General features: G+C 41.3%; 3 protein-coding genes across 6 annotated transcripts; 2 read left to right on the top strand and 1 right to left on the bottom strand.

Annotated features, from left to right (window-relative positions):
* The first annotated feature begins 15 nt into the window (after positions 1-15).
* Positions 16-6,343, top strand: gpn3 (GPN-loop GTPase 3). Of its 2 annotated transcripts, none has more exons than XM_088935441.1 (8): positions 16-694; positions 1,596-1,704; positions 2,240-2,407; positions 2,539-2,663; positions 3,163-3,278; positions 4,061-4,157; positions 4,855-4,983; positions 5,369-6,343. In XM_088935441.1, exons 1-8 carry the CDS (start codon positions 647-649, stop codon positions 5,435-5,437), a joined length of 861 nt encoding a protein of 286 aa, XP_088791567.1. In that variant the 5' UTR covers positions 16-646; the 3' UTR covers positions 5,438-6,343. The 2 variants fall into 2 exon arrangements, with proteins under 2 accessions (XP_088791567.1, XP_088791568.1); XM_088935442.1 differs by having other exon boundaries at positions 603-738.
* Positions 6,344-7,572: 1,229 nt separating this feature from the next.
* Positions 7,573-12,421, top strand: arpc3 (actin related protein 2/3 complex, subunit 3). Its single transcript, XM_088935440.1, has 7 exons — positions 7,573-7,679; positions 8,184-8,283; positions 8,775-8,851; positions 9,990-10,058; positions 10,780-10,906; positions 11,591-11,685; positions 11,971-12,421. The coding sequence occupies exons 1-7, from the start codon at positions 7,674-7,676 to the stop codon at positions 12,031-12,033; spliced, it is 537 nt and encodes a 178-aa protein (XP_088791566.1). The 5' UTR covers positions 7,573-7,673; the 3' UTR covers positions 12,034-12,421.
* Positions 12,422-13,031: 610 nt separating this feature from the next.
* Positions 13,032-20,977, bottom strand: ube2g1b (ubiquitin-conjugating enzyme E2G 1b (UBC7 homolog, yeast)). 3 transcript variants are annotated; one of them, XM_088935438.1, is made up of 6 exons: positions 20,788-20,977; positions 19,221-19,323; positions 17,857-17,954; positions 16,386-16,564; positions 15,536-15,656; positions 13,032-15,167 (listed from the first exon to the last, which is right to left on the bottom strand). In XM_088935438.1, the coding sequence occupies exons 1-5, from the start codon at positions 20,828-20,830 to the stop codon at positions 15,570-15,572; spliced, it is 510 nt and encodes a 169-aa protein (XP_088791564.1). In that variant the 5' UTR covers positions 20,831-20,977; the 3' UTR covers positions 13,032-15,167; positions 15,536-15,569. The 3 variants fall into 3 exon arrangements, with proteins under 3 accessions (XP_088791564.1, XP_088791563.1, XP_088791565.1); XM_088935439.1 differs by adding an exon at positions 17,305-17,406 and having other exon boundaries at positions 13,034-15,656; positions 20,788-20,973; XM_088935437.1 differs by having other exon boundaries at positions 13,032-15,656.
* Between the last annotated feature and the right edge of the window lie 160 nt (positions 20,978-21,137).

Below are 21,137 nucleotides of genomic sequence, written 5' to 3'. Positions count from 1 at the left end.
AGAGCGCCGTAAATTATTGAACTAATGATAGCTACAAAAACAGGCTTTCTTGCGAAATTAAGGCAAAACAGCAAAGCACACAGTAGCGAAGCAACAGCAAAAGGCTAAAGCACAGCTATTTTAATGCGATATAAAAACGGCTGGAAAACGACAAAACAAGGTGAATGCATTATATAAGCACACCAGAAAACCGAGAACCATACAATGCAAATTTACATCTGCCAAGAGTTTATTTACAGTACAGTTTCTGCAACGCGTCCAGTCTCAAATTTCTCGATGCTTGAGTTACGCTTCCGTACAAAACGATATCAGGGCACTGTCTATTAGGTGGGTTAAAAGTTGCACTGAAAACAATCTGAATCACGCCCTATAACTTATTTATAGCAGTTCGTTTTAAGAATACACGAGCTGTCTGGAAATTGGAAGACAATTAGCTACCGCTAATGGCTAACATTACGACGACGTTTGACTCAGTGAGGGACCCGTAGTTCTGAGTGGCGGAAGTTGTGGCTCAGAAGGAGGGCTGGATGGTTGTGAGGCGATGGGAGAGTGCGTGATACGAATATCATTTGGCGTATACTTTTTTTTTTACTGGAGAGCTAATTCGTTAAATGTTGTAAAAGAGTAAAAGGGATTAAATAGCAAAATGCCTCGTTATGCACAGCTGGTGATGGGTCCGGCTGGAAGCGGAAAGGTAAGAGAACCTACTTCCAGAAGTGAGGAGACGACACGAGTACTGTACGTGCATGATTTTTTTTTTGCTTTTCTCTTTGAAATAGCTATTTTATAACTTAAGTATAGAACAACGAAATAATTTCCCCCATATTTTGTGTGCTTAAAATAAAATAGTGCGATGTGTAGTTGAATATTGATCAGAGGTAACTGCTATAGTTGCTACTGTAAACATTAGTTACTGACCAAGGTATTTTTAGAAGATAACATCCCTTTAGATATCGCTAATTTTTCCACATTAATTTTCTTTTACACTGCTCCTGTCTCGATTATTAACTGTTTACTAACACAAGTACAATCTTGTCATCAGTACAATGCGGTTAGAAAAAAACTATAAGGTGATTATTTTTACTTTTTATGTTTTCCATCTGATTGGTTAAGAAAATTGAATAAACATATCTATTTCACGTGTAGTCTCTGATATTTAATTTAGGCCGATATATTGAAGACCTGAAGACAATAACTCTTGTAAAAGAGCCTATACTAAAATAGCACTCCATCGCTTGTATTGCTGTTATAGTTCATGATATAGTAATATATACAATTACAACATACTATTTTTATGTTGTAATACTATATTGACAATTTTACAGAAACTGGTTCTTAACAGTACTTAAGCCTCTTTTTTAATATGTGGTATATCCAGCACTCTTTCTAGAAGAAAGGGTAAGCACAGATGTTATAAAATAAGTATTAATTCTGAAAGTTAAAGACATATCTCCTGTTTAGGCTTCAAGTCTGTGAAAACAGTGTTGGTGAGAACAAATATTAAGAGTTGTACAAATGGGACTGATCTACAAGTCTACCATTTATACAGACTATTTTTTGTTCTTTGTTGCATACTGTCTGTTTTTTTCCATTAGAGCACATATTGTTCTACTTTAGTCCAGCATGCAGAGGCCCTCAACCGCTCTGTACAGGTGGTAAACTTGGACCCTGCTGCAGAGTACTTTGACTATCCTGTCATGGCAGGTGAGGAAATACTGCCCCCCCTTCTGAATTTCTTAATGTCTCTTATACCTTTACCTCCTTAGACCTGATAAATCTCTTAGTCATTTTACCCATAGGGCAGCATGGTGGGGCACTGCACATGGGTGCAGTTCCTGGGGTGTTGTCTGTGCGGAGTTTGTATGTTCTCCCCTGGTTTGTGTGCTTTTCGTCCCACAGTCCAAAAACCTACAGGTTGGTTAATTGCATTCCGGAAAAACGGGCCCTGGAGTGCGTGTCTGTACAGTATGTCTGCCCTGCAATGGACTGGCGTCCTGTCCAGGGTGTACCCTGCCTTGCACCTGTTGCTTGCCGGGATAGACTCCTGCTCGCCCTTGACCCTGAATTTGAAGAAGTGGTTAGAAAATGGGTGGAATAGAAGGCATAGCTTTCACTTTGAGAACCATGCAGAAAAAACGTGTAACCAAACTGTAGTGTTGTGCATATTTTACATCGGTGTGAAAAAGCAATGACGTTGCCTTTGAGGTACATGAGAGCATCAGTATCCTCTCCTCCCCAGATATCAAGGAGCTGATCCAGGTGGACGATGTGATGGAGGACGACTCTCTGAGGCTCGGGCCCAACGGCGGGCTGGTGTTCTGCATGGAGTATTTTTCCAACAACTTCGACTGGCTGGAGGAGTGCCTAGGTCACGTGGAGGATGACTATATCCTGTTTGACTGCCCAGGTAGCACAGCGCTCTTCTGCTTCGTCTGCGGCAGGAAGCTCTTGCCGGTTGAAATAGCTGGGGATGCCAGCATCCTGTACAATGCCCAAGTGACTCATCTGTTAGGCCTGTGTCTCGACGCTGTCCCCCAGGTCAGATCGAGCTGTATACCCACCTGCCCGTGATGAAGCAGCTGGTGGAGCAGCTACAGCAGTGGGAGTTCCGGGTGTGCGGCGTCTTCCTTGTCGACTCGCAGTTCATGGTGGAGTCCTTCAAGGTCAGGAGCCAGCATCGGGACACCAGCGCCCCCAGACTGCCAGGATCCCCGTGAAATATCACTGTCTTTCCTGCAGCTCTGCTGCCTGCTCTTTCAAATCTGTACACATTGCACATTATGTGAAGGGCCAAATGGCTCTAAACCTGACAAAAAAAGAGTGGAAGTAAATGGACAATAATAGGATTACCTTGTTAAAGTGAATCTTGGTTCTAAACTATCAACACAAGGTTTTACCAAACCACCAAGTAAACCCTTTTCTAAGAAATTCTCCATGTTTAACCTGTTTTGCTAATCTCAGATCACAAGAGTACCAGGATTTGAAGTGGTGTTTTTGACTGGCCCCATTTCCTGCAGTAGAATCGTTCAGTTCCCTAGCTCCTGACGTGGCTTCAGAAATCCTGATGAAGATCATCTATTTTAGAAACCTGGCCTCTGCTCTTTGTCTGTCGACATGGCCGCCAGTCTTTGACAAGCACTTTCCCTCTGATCGCTTTTCTAGTTCATCTCTGGTGTCATGGCGGCTCTCAGTGCCATGGTTTCCCTGGAGATCCCCCAGGTCAACATCATGACGAAAATGGACCTGCTGAGTCCGAAAGCTAAGAAGGAAATTGAAAAGTAGGTTCAAGCCATGGAGAGCAGAGAGTTTTAGCAAGTCCTAGAGTCATGAAGAAGCAGTAGCAGTGAAGTAGAGCACATGTAAAGAAAAACTGTTTTGTCAAATCTGTTGCTCACCTGAGGTTGACAGGTTTTATACAACAGCGAACCAATACTGCGCTTGAGTCAGTGCAATTTTGGTTTGTTTTTATTCTTTTCATTCACTTTGTTAGGTCTTTAAGTGAGAATTTGCTTCAGTGGATTCCTCCCTGTGTGGGCTGTGTGGTGGTGCAGTGGTCAGCGTTTCTACCTCGTTGCTTTGGGGTGCTGGGTTCAGTTCCAGACCTCGGGTGCTATCTGTGTGTGTGTTCTCCCCGTGTTTGTGTGGGTGTCCTCTGGGTGCTCAGGTTTCCTCCCACAATCCAAAAACATGCTGGTAGCTTGATTGACGTCCTGGACAGCTGGCCCTGATGTGAGTGTGTCTGTCTGTCTGCCTGCCTGCCTGCCTGAGCCCCTGCTTGCTGGGGAAGGATTTGGCTCCTGCATGACCCTGAATTGGAAGATGCAGTTAGAGGATAGATGGATGATTAATTTTATTATGTAAAGGATTAAATATTAAAAAAGAAAAGGTCTTTTACATAGTCAGATTTTTTTATTGTTAACGTCAAGTCAAAAATAATGGAATTTTTACAAAGGTTTTGCTACCCCCTTCGTGTTTGTAAGTTACTGATGTGTTGGCTTTTCTAGCGTTTTATTTTAGAATGGTAAAAAGGATTTGATATTTTTCCTTCTCTGTCTTTTAGATATTTAGACCCAGATATGTACTCTATGATTGAAGATAATTCTCTCACACTAAGAAGTAAAAAGTTCAAGAAGCTGACTAAGGCTATCTGTGGTTTGGTAAGAGCATTTAAAATTCTGCATGTTCAGTGAATAATGTATTCATATATATATATAAAGAAAAGTTTAGCTTATTATTAATTCATAATTATAATTAATTTAACTTCACAATAACGTTCATGATCTGCCAACATTATCTCCCAGAATTTGTGATGAAGGAATTCGGGGATCTTCCTCATTTCAAATCCATAGCTAAACAATAACCATAGTTTTCCTAGAATCTCACAACCTAAAACTTTTTGGTTTTCCATTTTTGATTTTAACCCTAATACATTTGTCTCATTTCAAATATTGTTATTGATAATACAGTGCTTTCTGCATTAAAGGAAATAGAGGATATTAGATTACTTAAACAATTACCAACATGTCCTTTCTGTTTGGATACCACGCTTCCTCCTCTCATGGGCAGAGAATCTAAGAAGGTTTACAGTAAACTGCATTACAGTAGTCATAGCAAAGGTACAAAAGTGCTTTGAATTACGGAAACAAGATGCAGATTTGCCAAGGATCGGAGGCAGAAAGACTGGCACTTAAATGCATTAGGTAAGCAGGTGGAACAGAAAAGGAGCAGAAAAAATCTGTTTGTCGGACAGGAATGCAGTGAGATGTCAAATAAAATCTGTCATTACACTGGGTGGCTGGTGTGTCTGAGCTGTCCTGGGGGAAGCGCAGTTTTCAGTGTGGTCTCTGTGTGCAGATTGACGATTACAGCATGGTGCGGTTCCTGCCCTTCGATCGCACAGACGAGGAGGGGATAGGCATCGTGCTGCAGCACATCGACTTGTCCATCCAGTACGGGGAGGACCTGGAGTTCAAGGAGCCCAAGGTAACTGATGCAGCAGTCAGCTGCTGCTTGGAGATCCGTGTTATTCAGCGTTGTGAGTTGAGCTCTGAAGTAAACGCTGAAACACTGTTCTTGAGAAATGCATTCTGAGATATTTACAATCATAATGAACCTTCAGGATTAATTTTGGAGATTGTGTTATTCATAATATGCAGTTTTTTATTCCTCATATTCAGTGAAATCAAAACCACTTTTAGATACTTTTGTATCACAGTGTAGGTTAAGTGTTCTGCTGTTTTTTTGGAAGCGTGTATCCAAGGTTAACTTCCCACAATTCATTGAAACTGCATTCAAACCTCTTTAAGCAACACGTCTGTGCCCTTTCCGCAGTCTGATTGTGTGGGAACCTTACTGTTGTCCATTGCAGGAGCCTGAGCCTGACGAAGACTCCAGTCCCTACTGTGATGAGTTCTTCCAGGACAAAGTAGGGGAATAAGACAAAGAGAAGGAAGGAGAGGCTGCAGATGCCGGCCTGTGACGCTCTGCTTTGGCTCCGCATCTCCTGAAAGACTCCGAACAGGACTCCTGCACTGAGCTGATGCCTCCATCATCTTTTAAATGTCCTTCTGTTTTATAGAAATGGAAACCTCTGATATCTACTGCTTATGTAATGCCGGGTTGCCCAGCACGAGTCTCATGGTCCTTACCTGGAGTAGCTTGAAAAAGGACTTCAGTTATCTGATTCATTTCGTCCGCTGCGAACCTGACAAGCTTGGTAGGAAGAGGAGGACTAGGGTCTCAAGTGAAAACACCCTCCTGCCCCCAGAACTCTTATTGCCTTGTTGTCTGTTCCTTGGCAGATTTTATTTAGGTTATTTATTGTTTCATGACAAATGGGGACTTTTTTCCATCCTTTTACACTGAACTGAAACTTTGTTCAAACCAGCCAGGATGGATTTTTAAAGACATTTGTCTTTCCTGTTACGTGGGCGTTCAGAGGTATAAATGTTGTTTTTTTGCATTTTATTTTTTTAATTAGATGATTGAAATGTAAAGAGTTGTTTAATAGTAATGCCTTTGATCACTGCAGTAGATTCCAGCATTGGCCCTGGGGAGCCCCAGTCTTTCAGACATCACAGGACCCATTAACCATGAATATTTTTAATTATTCCAGCAACTGGTCGTGTTGTTTGAGAACCCTTGCATGTCTTTCTCTCCAGGATCAGAACTAGACTTCTGAAGTACGAGACCTTCAGCTTTGGTGCAAGGGTCTGGGTGGGGAGCTATGGGCCTGTGGAATGTATGGATTTTTTTAGTGTGGGAGTTCATGGTTAGTAATTTAATCTTGAATTGCAGTTTGGAAATTTATATTTTATTAATAAAATAATCGACATTGAAACAACCTAGAGGGTGCAAATGGTAACTGAGGGGATGAGGGGAAGTGTATTTTAAATCAGAGGCCAGATTGCACTTCTTACGTCAAGGTTTGTAGGAGTTTGGTACAAGCTACCCAGCTGTGATATTGAAGCTGAGACACTGGTTCCCTTCAGAAAACAGCTGCTTGAGATTCTCTCATCAATTAGCTACCAGCCATCATCTAATCATCTAGCAATCAAAACAAGACGGATGGACTGTAAAGCCACCTCTTGTTTCTAGCGTTGCACATGATCTACAGACATGTTTCTGCATTTTCTGTTCTGAGTCACACATCTTAATAATCCTGTATAATGCTATAAATGAGATATTTTACAGTACATTATTTCTTTAAAGAAAATCAATTTCCAGCTTCCTGTTTTTTATGTAGTGGTTTTATGCTGAAGTTACTTTCAGTGCTTCTTGCACAGTTAACTTAAGACCTTTTGGAAGAAAACAGCATCTAATCTGATTAAGAAAAACACTGCAAAGCAACTCCCACACATTATCACATGATCTTTATTTATAATAAAACTCATGGATTAATATATATATTACGACTCAAGATAATTCAAACACAATGTCAAAAGACAGCACATCTTCCAGTCATGATCAAATTCATTTCAATGGAAAAGACAACATCAATTTCATTTGCAAAGTTTTATTTACTACAATTTCTATTTAAATATATTCACATAAAGCCCTTTACAAGATACGACAATTCTATTAACCACTGATTTACTTTTAATTGAACGCCAGTAGGTGTTCAGTCTGCCAGTCTTGGTATCGTCTGTGTATGTCATAAAGATAAAGGGACCCGTATTATTAAGCTATGCCTGTCACGACTGCCGTGACTAGAGCAATTTAAAGATATGGGTTGTCAGCAGTGTATGACGTCCCAGGCCTTGAGGGTGGTCCAAGGGTGTAAAACCGAGCTCCTGGAAAGTCTCGGTTGATTAGGTCTCGCTAGCCAATTAAACAATTAAGCTGATTATTTTCTATAACATGTTGGATTTTATTTTCTGTTTATTCGTGTACTTAACTGTATAATTCGCAAATCGAAAACGACAATCAGTGAGTTTATTTCAGCTCAGTGCTTTTAAGGATTTCGATAAAACTGATCTGTAAAATCTCACGTTTAAGAAAACGTACATCGTGCTGCGCTCCACCTTGTGGCAGTGCGGTGCAATTACAGCTGGAAGGTGGACGCGGTTTGCTCACTTCCTGCTGGTGCAGATTCTGGGTGGGACAGCGGAAGTGTTGTGCGCCGGGTCTGACAGAATTTTATCGGTGTTAATAGGAGAAAATACAGGTTCAAAATGCCGGTAAGTTTTGTTAGTTAATTTAGTTAATGTTCGTAGGCGTATGAGTCTGCATTTAATTACTGTTGGTTTATTTCATGGCGTTTTGTAGTTAACGAAACGGATGTGAAAAGGCACTGGGAGCGACTACAGTAGCCAATGTATACGTTTTTTTTCAGGAAGTGAATCGGGCCCACTAGGAATTTAAAATTATTCAACTTAACATTTTGGTTTTTAAAAGTAAAAATAAGTTGCATTGTACACAGGGAAGCGAAACGCGTTTTGCACAAGGCAACGGAGGGAAGATGTATCTGCACTTCAACGCATAGAAGCTTCATCTTACGGGTGTTCATTTGAAACACTTCCTAATCGCCGAGTGTAAGATGCTTCTTTTTAAAACAACAGATGGGGGTTAAAACTGACGTCCGACGTACTCGAATAACTTCAAGATGTCTCATTCTTATCCGGCCAAATATGTAATTTAGTTAGTTTGACTTCGATCGTGCATGTTTGTTCTGTTCTGTGCAGGCTTACCATTCGAACCTGATGGACCCCGACACCAAACTGATTGGGAACATGGCTCTGTTGCCCCTGAGAACCCAGTTTAAAGGGCCGGCTCCCAGGGAAAGTGAGTACTCTTGAGGCTGGGTGGTCTGAATTACCCTGCAACCTGGAAGGTGGCGGCATGTGAACAGTGCGTCTTGTGTTGCTGATGGTTGCTCAGCTTTACGCGATGTTTACTTCTGTTCTCATGTGTCAATGTATATTCCAGGCTTGTCTTGCGGACGGGTGGATTAAATTGCTCAAAAAAACAAACGTCGGTTTTACACGATCAGACTTGGCGACTGGACTGTCTTGTGTCTCTATGCACGTCCGCTTGACTTCTCTGCAGTTTGTTCGCGTCTGCGTGTCAAAACCAGAACTGCATGGTTGTGACGTCACGACCCGAACTTCTCTGGCTTCCTTATATGGAAAGAGTTTGCTCTTACTGCCCAAGTTTGTTCTCTGATGCTAAATGTAAAGATTCGCTGCTATCATCATCGAATTTTTTTTTACCCATCACCATTTCATTTTTTAAATTCGGTTCGCCTAACATACACACATTTTCCTCCGTTTTAGCCAAAGATTCTGACATCATTGACGAAGCCATCTACTACTTCAAAGCCAATGTCTTCTTCAAGAATTATGAAATTAAGGTAAGTGGAAATACCCCCAGTGTAGCACATGAACACACACCACCTTTGCATTTATATTGTTAACGTATGCGAATAGAAACAAAACGCGTTCTTCTATTGAAAAGGAGTTTGTGTAAAGCACAGCGGTATGAGCCTGTAAAAATCGGAAACGATTTCTTCAAACTTTTTTTGATCCCTTAAAAATGTGACGCTGTCCGTCTCTTAAACAGATTTTAGTGTTTAGGCAAGTCGTCTTACACAAATGAATGGAATCATGAAACGTGAAGTTTCATTCTGACGGAAAAAGAGAGGGAAGGATCCTAACTACTTGTCTGGTTTGACTAGTATAGCTCTCAGAGAACATGCAGTCTGTGCAGTAAAATCATTCAGCTGTAATTTCTGCTCTTTATATCATTTAATCAAACATGATTAACTTTCCTAAATAAACACATTTAAGATAACAGGTGTGTGATTACCAAGACATTCTGTGGTCCGACTCGTTTTTTACGTTGTCCGAAGTTGCTCATGACGTATTGCTCATGATGGATTGACTGCTGCGGTGCCCCTGCAGGATGTGGTGAAGGTGTGTTTTCCTGTGACCAGAGCACAGCTCCGGTCAGGAGTGGGCGTTTCCCTCTGCCCTCGGCTCACAGCTGCTTCTTGCCTCCTCCAGGAGGGAAAGGTGTCTACCTGTCTGGGCCTGTCTCAGTTGCAACAGGACCCCGTGCCTCTGAGTCTAATCATAGCTCTCCATCTTGGCCTCACAGCCACTCCAGTGAAGTTCAGAAACTATTCTCCCCTCATGAATGGCCTGAGCTTGATCAAATAGAGAGACAAGAGCTATACTGGGTATTTACCACAGTTCTTCCTTTCAGAGTTACAGCACGCTGTAGTGTTCGTCTTGAATGTATATGCTGGGGAAAAAAAATATTGCTTTGATGCTCAATTACTGGTTGCCACAGTCAGGTTGGAGGTGATTCTGTCTACATGAGGTTAAAGCCCATTGTTTGGGAGGTTAGTAAAGTTAAAAAGGTTTGGACTTCCTAGTTAAATCAAGAGACTCAACTGCTTGTCAAAGAATGGAGCCAAGAAACACTTGCTTTGTTTTTTATGTTTTTTTTTAATGGGTTAAAAAGTTTGTTTTTGATTTCCTTTGCAGAATGAAGCTGACAGGACTTTAATTTACGTGACTTTGTACATTTCGGAATGTCTCAAGAAACTTCAGAAGGTGAGAGAGGCGAGGATCATGCAGTAACTTTCTACTGTAACACACCAAACCGAATCTGAAACTTTGTTTATGATTTATTACTAATAACTTTCATAGGTTGGACAATTTAGGTCATAGTCTTATCCCCTATCAAAAATCTTCAGAAGACATTGCATGTATTGATCTTTGGGTCATTCTTTGTGGGCAAGATGGGAGACCCCTCTACTGAAGTCAAATAGACTATGGATTGTTAATGGGAACCTGGCCTATAGCATTAATCAATCAGGATCAGAACTGCCCAGGTGAACGCACGCAGTTACCCAAGTGCTGTCCGAGTTAGAAGAAGGCCAGGTGAGCTCTGCATCACAGGGGCCCCTGAAACCTGCTGGGCTTGCAGTGCCAGTGCATTAAGGACAACGTCTGTTCTCTGTCAGGTGCCTAGCTCAGGTACTTACACTACGCAACAGAAGTACAGTAATGACATTGCACGAACAGTGCTCTTATCACTGAACAGGTGCTACAAGGTGTGGAGTTGTAGACAGGAATTAGTCAAAATTGGATGCTACAGAATCTTAACTTCCAATTTCACATTAAGAAGAGGTACTCCGTCCTCTTATCATAATACAGGCCTCTTTAACATTCCCTTGTGGGTTCTCCAACCGGGTAAGGAGAAAATGTGTTGCAAGAGTGGAGTTGGCTGGTTTTCAGCTGTTGATTGTAACCTGGTTGCGGTTGTCTACAGTGCAACTCCAGAGGCCAGGGAGAGAAGGAAATGTACACGCTGGGAATCACCAACTTCCCCATTCCAGGAGAACCGGGTTTCCCTCTGAACGCCATGTACGCCAAGCCGGCTGACAAGCAGGAGGAAGGTAGGGGACAGCACCAGCCTGAAGCAGCAACCCGGCACTCAGACCTGCTTCCCAGAATCTTGCTTTGTTGGGATGCAGCAACACTGGTGAAATCCCACAGTCTCTGCTTCCCCCCAGCCCTCGCAGTTAAACACTTTTCTCATAAGTTTGAATAAAACAAAAAGAAGTTCAGCTGAAGTTCAAAATGGTTTATTTCACCATGTATGATTTAGAAATCATTTCTAAAATCAAGAACAAAAGTCTAAAACATTAACATTGAAAGACAGTTTTTTTAACTATAACAGTCATAAAACTAGAGGCCTGTATTTCATCTGCCATTCTTTATTAAAAAAACCTTCCTGGCACAGTGATGTGGCTCTTATAGGAATACATTTTAGTAGGGATTGGACTTATAAATGAGCTGCCTTATTTACACACACATCTGTATACAGGATATTTGTATATAGGTATTTATTCTGGAAAAATTAGGGCAGGTATAAATTTGGAATAAAAGCTTTACCTGACCTTTTGCTTAAAAGTAAATAAGAATAATGTTCACTGTTGAGCTAGCTTTTGTCTTTGTTGGGTAAAGCTATTGATTCATTCCTGGGTACCTTTGAGGTTTCTAGGCATTTGAGTTGAAGCCCCTCGCTTTAATCGTGTCTTAACCTCCACCGTCCATCAACCTTGCGTTTCTGTTCACAGAGACAATGAGGGCGTACTTGCAGCAGATCAGACAGGAGACGGGCTTGAGGCTGTGTGAAAAAGTCTTTGACCCTCAGACTGATAAACCCAGCAAGGTGAGGACTATTCGTCAAGCTTTGCAACAGCCTAGCACTTGCTATACGGGCTGTGTGTAGCTTCATGCATGACATGTAAACTTGTAGGTTACGCTACAAATTGGCACACTGGAAAGGGAAGGTACTGAAATCTGTACCTCTGACCTGCATTTTAAAAATACTAATCCAGGAGGTTTAGGAATTTTTTCCTCCGGTGCTGGGAGGTACCCAATAATAATTCTCATAATGACCGTTTGGAAATGGTTGTGTGTTGTGCAGTAATGCACTGTTCTCTTCTTGTTGCAGTGGTGGACCTGCTTTGTGAAGAAGCAGTTCATGAACAAGAGCCTTTCTGCTCCAGGGCAGTAAAACCCACTTGCTCTCTGCAGCTAGGCTACAACTGTGTGTGCGCGCATATTTGTCCTCCAAGATGATTTTTATACCGTGTATGGATGTACTGAAATAAAAGTCTATAACTGGGGCTTTCTCTGTTATATTGTTGAGCTGGTGCTTAACAAGAACAGGATACAGATGTAACTCAATAATTCAAGTGTTTTAAACAGCTTAGTTAAGAAACTGCTGTTTTTTGTGCGTGGTAAAATTCCAAAATGCTGTTTCATAGCTGTCATATAACATCTTATCTCTACTGCTTCTGAAAAGCAGATGCTGTGTCCTTTAACTTTTAAAGTTATATGACGACTGTATCACATGCTCTTTGTTCTTGATTCATTTCAATAAATATTCTTTTGGATGGTCAGATTTCCGTGGATGACACCGAAACGGTACCCTTTAAAAAGTCAGCATTGTGTGGTCAGAGTGATACAAGGTTGCTACAGTACATGACTATTACCATCTTTATGAAGGTTTAAATCCATTAGAACATCACTCCATCATTAATTTAAGTCTGTCACTTAAGCATGGATTAAATCAAAACAGCAAGACAGAGGTGTTAGCTTGCTTGTAAATGAAACCTACCACCTGATTCTGGGTGTATAATTGTTGATGGCAGATGGGCTGGGCCCATGCTTTCAAATGTATAATTAGATTAAATGAGAAAGATTATTACTGCTGCTTCAGGTGCTTAAAGAACTGCACACATGCAGGTCTACCTTTCCAACACCAATCCCTGTCAGAGGTAAAGACAGCAATAATCTGTTGGAGATGGTAAAAAGGGGCTGTTTGTTACAGTTCCCACCAGGAAGCACTTGAAAGTAAGGGCTGAATGCAGGAACCATGTTTAGAAAGCCAGAACGTGGGGTTTAATTTCAAATGTAATAATAACCTTGGTTTTCCAAAGGGAGAATGTAAAATAAAATAGGCACCACCAGGAGCTACTGTTATAGCACAGCAAAGAAACTGCAAGTTAAGAGGTTTTACACATTTTATTGGGCTCAGATTAAATACAATTTACACAAAAATACAACAGGAAAAGGGGGGTAAAGGAAAAGGTAAAATTTATCAAACCAGAGTGACCAGCAAACAATTAATCTGGTGGGAAAACAAATAAGATCACTGCCCCCAGTAAAATTAAAACTTAAAAAGTAACAAAATAAATGCTGTTTTTTTATTCTATTGCTTTGTGATCTTCTTGCAAATGAGTACAGTGTAGACCGGTCTGTAGTGGCAGCCAATGCAAAAAAAACAAAAACTTTACAACATTAACTACTTTAAAGTGATATTCAAAAAATAAGAAGGGGTTGAAAACAGCGTAAAAGCGATTTGTGAAACACAAATCAATGCAAATACCAGCTGCCAGCATGCAGACTTTTAAACATTGAGTACATCATTTGATCATTTACCAACAACCCGACGTCTTGGGAGGCTTCAGTGTCCAAAATCAAAATAAATGCTGGTGTGTTCTCTCTAATCCAAAAACAATGAAAAACAGCTAAAGACCTAAACCTGTCGGCATGCCAGCTTTTAAAATACCCGATACATTGTATAGGAGCATGAAGCACCTCTGAAAGCAGTTATTTTTTCCCCCCATTGCTACAGGTTTTTTTTTTTTGCTGGATTTGTTACTTAAAATGGAAAATTACAATGCCCTGTTGCAAGGCCATTCAAAATGCCTGCTTTTCATTTCTTTGGCACAACCTGCTAACTAATTATTTGATTAAATTTGAATCAAATTGCAAGGCGTTCTCTCAGCAACGGGAGATGCCAAATACACCATTTTGCAATTACCCCTTTTGTTTCACAATGCAATAGTAAATTGAATGCACCCGGTCTACAGAAAACTGACTTCATAAAATGCTTTCGAAGATGATCACCATGAAAAGGCATTCTGTAAAAGATCTCCTGCTCACTATTCCTGTACAAATGACACCTCTAAGACTTTTCAAGGCTCTACACCAGACCTTTTGCAAACACTAGTGCAGTGTACACACCTTGGCCTGCATACTGCTCTTCCACTTTGAGGTTTCCTTTGCTAAGCAATTTTCGCTGTAGCATGTCGCACACACATACAGAAAGAAAAACATAGCAGTAGACACAGGAGTTAAAAAGAAAAAGCAGATTACATAGCCAGCTTTTTAAGTGTAATTACTCAATGAGTCAAAATCATGAAGACACGTCACTGCTGTGCTAAAGTGTGCTTCCGCCAAATTTGGGGAAAAAAAACCCCCAGAACAGAACCAAAGTGTTTGAGCTTGGAGAGACAAATTCCTGTGCAAGTCTAACCCACGCTCATTTCAAATGCAGCAGAGAAAGATGAACACATTCCTTCATGAATGCACAGAGAAGCTCAAGGTGAATCCATGGAGGTGTAAAAAAAATACTCAAGTTCAGCATTTTTTTGGGCTCATCTGTGCTATTATTTTCGCTCATCTTAAAGTTTCTTTTCTTAGACTCGTTTTTCAGAGCCACACAGGGAAAAACTGGTTTGACAGCCGGGGAAAAATCTAGTCTGTTTCCTTGGTTACCTAGGGGCTGCATTTTGACAGTTTGGGGCCTAGTCTGACAGCAGAAGCACACTCTAACTATTGCCTGGTATTTTTACAGGATACCTCCCAAAAACAAATTAAGGCAGCTGTGAGTAACTGAAAATGTTGCAGCCTTGGTGGGAGAAAAAACAATGTATTTTGCAAGAGTGCCCCCCTGAGCAGTCAGGGAAAACAAGCAAAGAGTTTGAGAAATTGTTTTAAATCTGTTTCACAGTCTCTTCAAGCACCACAATTGAAAACCCAAGAAATTGCATAAGAAACCTGATATAAAGTAGAAACGGTTTAGTGGCAGATAAAAAAGCAAGTTAATTTACAGAAGTGATATCTTACACGGTTTATAACAATCCTCAAAATAAATAAATTAAATGTACAATTCCAGGTAGGAAAGCAAAGATATTCAGCTGGTTGCTTGCTTTCTTCACAATGCAAAAAAATATTTCAGAACAACCAGTGTGGCTAGTTTCAAATTGCCCTTCCCAAAACAGTGAAAGTAAGGGTGCAAAGCACATAGCCTTTATTGAAGATCAAGATAATTTCTTCAGGAAGAGTAATTTCCTAAATCTGTTTAAAAGAAAAAAGAATTCTTTGATCCACTAATTCAAACCAGACAATCATGTACAGTGAATTAATACCTTACCCTACCTCGGTATACAAAACACAAGAAGGACAAGCTTTGTAATGACAGATTATCCATCCCTTCTTCATTCCATGCTAAAGGTTAAAGCACACAATGATAATGCAGTAAAGTACTGCCATTCCTGCTAACACAGGCTTGCTTATTCTGAAACCTTAATGAAATGCCATGTTATGCTGTTAAAAGCAAATCAGGGGGTGTTCAAGAAATAAGACATTACAGAATTGTTACTGTGCCTTCAGCTGCTAAACCAAGAGCCTGAGTTTTTCCTAAAACTGTTCTTAAAGTTACTCACCTTGCATCTCAGACAGTCAGGAGACAAGACTGGTCTAGTCGAAAGCCATCTCCTGGCTCTTCCGCACACAGCGTGCGACCTTCCTCTTGAATTCGCCATTGGGGTCTTCCCTCCATTCTTTCTGCAGAAGGCAGACAGCACGGCGATCTTACATTTCATCTCAGCCTTCAAAAACGAGACATTACCCTGCTAATACTCCAGAGCGACCGCTTTAACAGTCACGCCTACCCCTTCACAAGTGTTTAGCGTGTTTGAGCGCATACAGACAGACAGCAGCACATATTTTGAGGTCTGAAGATTTGTGTCAAAACATGCAAGACTCATAACTCCATCCATCCACTTTCTAACTGTTTTATCCAATACAGGGTTGCAGTATGGCTTTGGGAGGAAAACCAGAGCACCTGGAGGAAACCCATATGAACACACAGACTCCATACAGATAGTTCCCCAGGAATTGACCCCAGGACTCCAGTGCTGTTAGGCAGCAATGCTAACCACTGTGTCACCTTGCTACCTGGAATTCAAAGCTACCCAAAGGAAGGCACTTCTCCCACCAGTTCTTTAATTGCTTAAATTATCACTGGCATGATCACTGTATTACTACTAAACCACTGGGCCTATCATGCTTATTTGTCTCCGTTTCTCAGCAGTGGAATAGGAATAGTGGTACTGGGAACAGTCCTCTCCTTCCAGAAAGGGACTATTCGGTTTTGGGTTTTGGGTTATGGATAGCAACAACCCACCTGAAGGAACAAGAGAATTTCACCCATACAGACACCCCAAGCTGGAATCAAGCTCGGGACACCCGAGCTGTGCCGCCAGGCCCCCAGGTCTCGGAGGCTGAGCTCACCGCGGCGTCCACATTGGCTGGAGAGTCGCCGTTGGGGTCGGCCAGCATGGAGATGACGCTGATCATGATGGTCTCCACCGTGTGGATGGGCAGCCAGCGCTCCTCGGGCTTCTCGTAGCCGAACTTGTCCTCCCCGGGCTCGTGCAGGATCGAGATGCACACGTCCCCGTTCTTCGCGACTGGGCCGGGGGGGGGGAAGGGGGAGAGCACACCACAGTGAGAAACCCAGCGGAACCACCCCCGTGGGGCAGAACGGGGACGGGTGGAGCACTGCGAGACACCGGATCTGTCATGCGGAATACACCAGTCAGCTCCCTCATTCACCGGCACAGAGATCAAATCCCTTAAATCTGACAACAGCCTAGTGGGATCAACTTCTTTGTTCCCTAAACAAAGAAAGAATGATGAAATAACGTTCTAAAACCAGCAAAAAGTTTAGACTTAAAAGGGTGCTCTTCCTCGCAGCTAAAGATGGGTACTTCTGCGAAACCGTTTCTCATTGGGAGCAGTGACAGATGGTCCTTTGAGGTTTAAATCCAGGATGACATATTCAAGGTTTTCTGAGGTACCACCAGCTCTGACCGGGAGCCGTCGTGCAAGAATACCACTGGCGGGCGATTGTTGCGGTTGCCTTTCCAAGTGGCAGTGATGTGAATTTCAGGAGCTAAAGGGGGTCACCTGGTCTTGGCTACATCTGTTCGTCAGCAAACGGAATTCACTCCTGACACCCACCGTCTTTACTGGTTATCAATACATTTTATATGGTGCTGCTTCAGAGTTTCAGTTTACCACAATCAATTTTTAACCAGAAACCAGCTGAGAGATTTCGATAAGCAGATTCAAGCATGCCAACCATTTAGAGGTATTGGGTAAGAGTTTAAAGAATCAGCATGTTAAAAATGATAAAACAGTATAGTACCATCAAACATCGGAGCAGTGAGAGTGTTCAATCCAATGCATGATGTCATTCCACTCCAACAGGCATTGTCTCTGAGTGACTGAGAAACATCCAGAATGGCAGCTGAAGACAATGCAAACCAGAGCAGGAGGGACAATACTTGTTTCTAATGGGTCACTTTGTAGCAATAGACTTCACTATTAGGTCTTGAGAGATTCACATGGATTGTCAAGACGAACCTTCCCAGAGTAACACTACCAGTGCTGGGAAAAGACATTTCAATTAGTCTGTGCTAACAAGTGTTATAAATTGAACCTGTAAGCTGGACAGTAAGTCCTATCCACCTCTGTATCTGAGGGTGCTTTCAATTGTATTGTTTAATCACTCCTGCCTGATGGTTGCACTTAAAAAAAAACAGGATGTGGTAATATTAATATTTCACAGTATGTTCTTTCTTTACAAGAAATGTGCAAGTCTCTTGGACAGGTAGTAAGGTAAATTAAAAAGAACATGTCCATAAACCAATGCACACAGCACTTCCACACACAATCGATAGATGCCTAGTAACCTTACCGTTAGGATGCCAGATTTCAGTAATGAACTTCATCTTTGGAGGCCGCAAGGGATAGTCATAAGGAAACGTCAGATAAGCCTTGAAAAACCCTCCTTCACTGCATTAAAATAAAAGACAAAAATGGTGTTGGCCATCTGTAGGCAATCACTACTGATGCAATTCAGCTCATCTTGTCATGTGGCCAACAACATGAAGTTACAAACGAAGATATAACTGCGTGTGGTTATGCCACTCTTTTCATGGATGGGTGCTACAGTAGCAATTTTCCAGTCAGCAACTACAACCCCTGTCTCGAGAGACTGATGGAAGAGATTTGCTCATGGACTATTAATAACATCTCATTTCCTTGAGCAGACTTGGTAGAATATCATCAGGTCCTGCAAGTCTATCTGAAGTGCCTCTTCTACACCAGTATTTAATATGGGAATTTAGTCTATCTTCAGCCTGATGCACATTGTCTGATCTTTCCCAAATAAGCAGGAGTGAAATATGTAAAATGTAATATTTTAACTGGATCTTGTTTTTTTTTACTGCTTTAAAATGTTAAATCATTAAGATTTTTTAATTAAACTATTTGTGCCACCACTTCCCTGACCAATTTAGAAGAAGCTAGAAGCAGAACATCTTTAAGTTGTTCCATCAATTTTTTTATTGGAAGATTGGTCACATTCTTCCGGTCTGTGTCCCAAAAATTGGAAGCCTCCGAGTTGAACTCTATCTTTACGGTTTCAAAGGATAATAAAGAGTTTCCTTATTATAATCACAGCTATATTGAACCAATACATGCATGCCCTCTAGTAAATCAGTTTTTCTGACAAAGAGTGTAAGAAAGCCGTCAACTCCAACATGAACCACCTCATTTTTCTTCTTATTATAATAAACTATTTTATAGAGCACCTTTAAAGGTGCCTTCTCAAAGCCCTTTACAGAAAGACAACAACAACAAAAAATACACAAGATATGCACGATGAGAATACATAGAGGACACAGTAAATATTCACAGGTACTGAATACAGTATGAGCAGAAGGATAAAGAACAGAACCAGTTGAGTAAAGGCTCTTCTAATTCCCAATTTCATCCAAACAACGGTCAAACAGATTCTATTGACCACTTTTTCTTGGGCTTTTATACAGTAAAAGATGTGGTTATAATCTTTTGCATGTGCATATGATTTCAAAGCTATCCTGTTCTTATTCTATGACTAGGACATTTCTAACTGCATGCACTCTCAGCTACTGTTCTTCCTGGATTTTTAGGATCTTCTCCCATTAGAGCAAACGGATAAAAAGGAAAAGTTTGACATCTGACCAGGTTTCTACTGCCCTCACAGCACCAGGACAGCCACTTAAAATCCACACTTACAACAGCGTGTCCTGTGGTCCAATTATGACCACCTCCCACTTGTAGATGTCATCATCATCAATGAGGCCTGCCGAGAAGCCTTCCACAGGGTTCTTGTTGAGCTCTGAAATTCAAACAACAATTTACAACACTTCCCTCCAGTAGGATGGAACAGCTGGTTACACAGTGCAATCAGGATAAACTTACCAGACAGTCAACAGGATACATATGCAGAGTAAATGAGTCAAGCAACCTGATACACGTTAGATCGCTGTGGAAACTGTACTGGGGCATATACTACCCAGGAGCATGAGATAAGGGCACCCTGGACAACCAGAAGCCCAAGGAAATAGTACGAATAATAGGCTCTCAGAAAGATCACATTCAATGTTTAAACTGAATATACTACATACAGGCAAGATCTCAGGATTCTCTATCCAAGTCGAATACTCTCTCATTGCAGTTCATCTCTGCAACATCGCATCTCTCAATAAAAAAAAATGCTGAGTCAAAGCCCTTCAAAAGGAGGAAAAGTAAAAACTGGAGATGGGAAAAACGAGTTTTTGCTCCGCTGTATTCAAGAAATGCAGGTGACGGCTAATTATTGTGCCACACTTGCTCGCAGGTGGGGGCGGTACTCAGTATTAGTCATTTTAAAAGTTAATCCTAACGTCAGAATCACAAAACCAGAGAGGAGAAGACCTGGAGGGGAAAAAGATACAAACCGACGACTCGGGGTCTCAGTTTTCCACACGCAAAAAAAACACACTTGGAATTCCGGGAACGGCGTAAATTGAGCAAAAGCCAAAAGATCAGCTTTCGAAACACAGGTCTTGACACAAAAAAAAATAAAAATAAAACAGCTTAATCACATTAGAATTAAAAAAAGAGCAACCGCAATACACAAGGCTGTGTGGCTTTTACCTGTGTGTGAGAGAGTTCTGGTTGACTCGGATTACGCTATATTTATTTCTTTTTTTAAGAGACACGTTAGTATTTTAAAACTATGTAAGGATACGGTGAAAGTGACACAGCTCGGCCCCGTTTTAGATTGTAGCTGTAACAGGTAATTTATAAACGTTTAAGTACGTTAAGAGGGAGTCCAGCCGAGCAGATGATGCGGTAGTATCGACCAAAAACCCCCAACGTTTAGCTAGTTGCCAATTACTTCCTTGCATCTGAACCGCTTCTACATTTCAACTGCACGACGATTCCAGCTTCGTTTTTAAAGAACCAATTTTGCTGAAAAAAAAAAATTGGAACTCTTAAAACAACCCAAGAAAATTAATCCGTCCTAAACCACGACCAACGTGCAGCATGCTAAAGAGAAGAGCTAAATCTCACTACTGTATAAGATACGCCAACCAGCCACATTTTTTTTTTAAAAGGAAAACACCAACAACCGAATTAGGTCGTTATCACCAGCTACCGCGTTACACAAATACTTTGGCACCAGCAAAGAAAGCTTAAAAACTCATCCCTCACACGAAGGAAAAAAAAGCTGAAGTTCAAGAATAACTGCTTCTTGTAAACAACACATCCTGCTAAAACCTCGATCTCGTTTCCAGACCGAGTCGCTCTCACTAACCTGCCAGCTGTTTTCGAAGAAGCAGCGCTGATTGTTCAGTCATGGTATGTGGGGCTTGTTTTAGACAATATATATATATAGACGTGGTTATCTGTAAGAGAATATCGACAAATAAATAAAAAATGCAATGAAATCCGCCAATTCCTTCCTGCCGAGTCTCTGGCTGCCTGTCTGACACATTTAGGGCTCCCGGAGTGATTTAAGCTTCTCACACCGCATGCGCGCTGGCTCGGGAGAATTGGGGCTGTCCAAGCTATCTCCTGCTTAAAAATATCCCACATCCTTCTTTCATCTGGATTTCCTTTCAAACTAACCCAACAACAACAAAAAAAAACCAAATAAGCGTGGAA

This window comes from Atractosteus spatula, chromosome 17 (genome assembly GCF_055471065.1).
Source record: "Atractosteus spatula isolate fAtrSpa1 chromosome 17, fAtrSpa1.hap1, whole genome shotgun sequence".
Taxonomy (NCBI): Eukaryota; Metazoa; Chordata; class Actinopteri; order Semionotiformes; family Lepisosteidae; genus Atractosteus; species Atractosteus spatula.
The sequence above is the reverse complement of the archived record's forward strand: the minus strand, read 5'-3'. Positions and strand labels throughout refer to the sequence as shown.

What these genes read in the sequence shown, in the direction of transcription:
- gpn3 (XM_088935441.1), top strand. Translation starts at nt 647, where the DNA reads ATGCCTCGTTATGCACAGCTGGTGATGGGTCCGGCTGGAAGCGGAAAG. An exon ending in TGACTATCCTGTCATGGCAG is followed by an intron (nt 1,705 to 2,239) that starts GTGAGGAAATAC and finishes TCTCCTCCCCAG; the next exon opens with ATATCAAGGAGCTGATCCAG. An exon ending in TCATGGTGGAGTCCTTCAAG is followed by an intron (nt 2,664 to 3,162) that starts GTCAGGAGCCAG and finishes TCGCTTTTCTAG; the next exon opens with TTCATCTCTGGTGTCATGGC.
- ube2g1b (XM_088935439.1), bottom strand. Translation starts at nt 20,830, where the DNA reads ATGACTGAACAATCAGCGCTGCTTCTTCGAAAACAGCTGGCAG. An exon ending in TGAAATCTGGCATCCTAACG is followed by an intron (nt 17,407 to 17,856) that starts GTAAGGTTACTA and finishes CATTGTCTTCAG; the next exon opens with CTGCCATTCTGGATGTTTCT. An exon ending in CACTGCTCCGATGTTTGATG is followed by an intron (nt 16,565 to 17,304) that starts GTACTATACTGT and finishes CCCCCGGCCCAG; the next exon opens with TCGCGAAGAACGGGGACGTG.
- arpc3 (XM_088935440.1), top strand. An exon ending in GGCTGACAAGCAGGAGGAAG is followed by an intron (nt 10,907 to 11,590) that starts GTAGGGGACAGC and finishes TTCTGTTCACAG; the next exon opens with AGACAATGAGGGCGTACTTG. An exon ending in AGACTGATAAACCCAGCAAG is followed by an intron (nt 11,686 to 11,970) that starts GTGAGGACTATT and finishes TTCTTGTTGCAG; the next exon opens with TGGTGGACCTGCTTTGTGAA.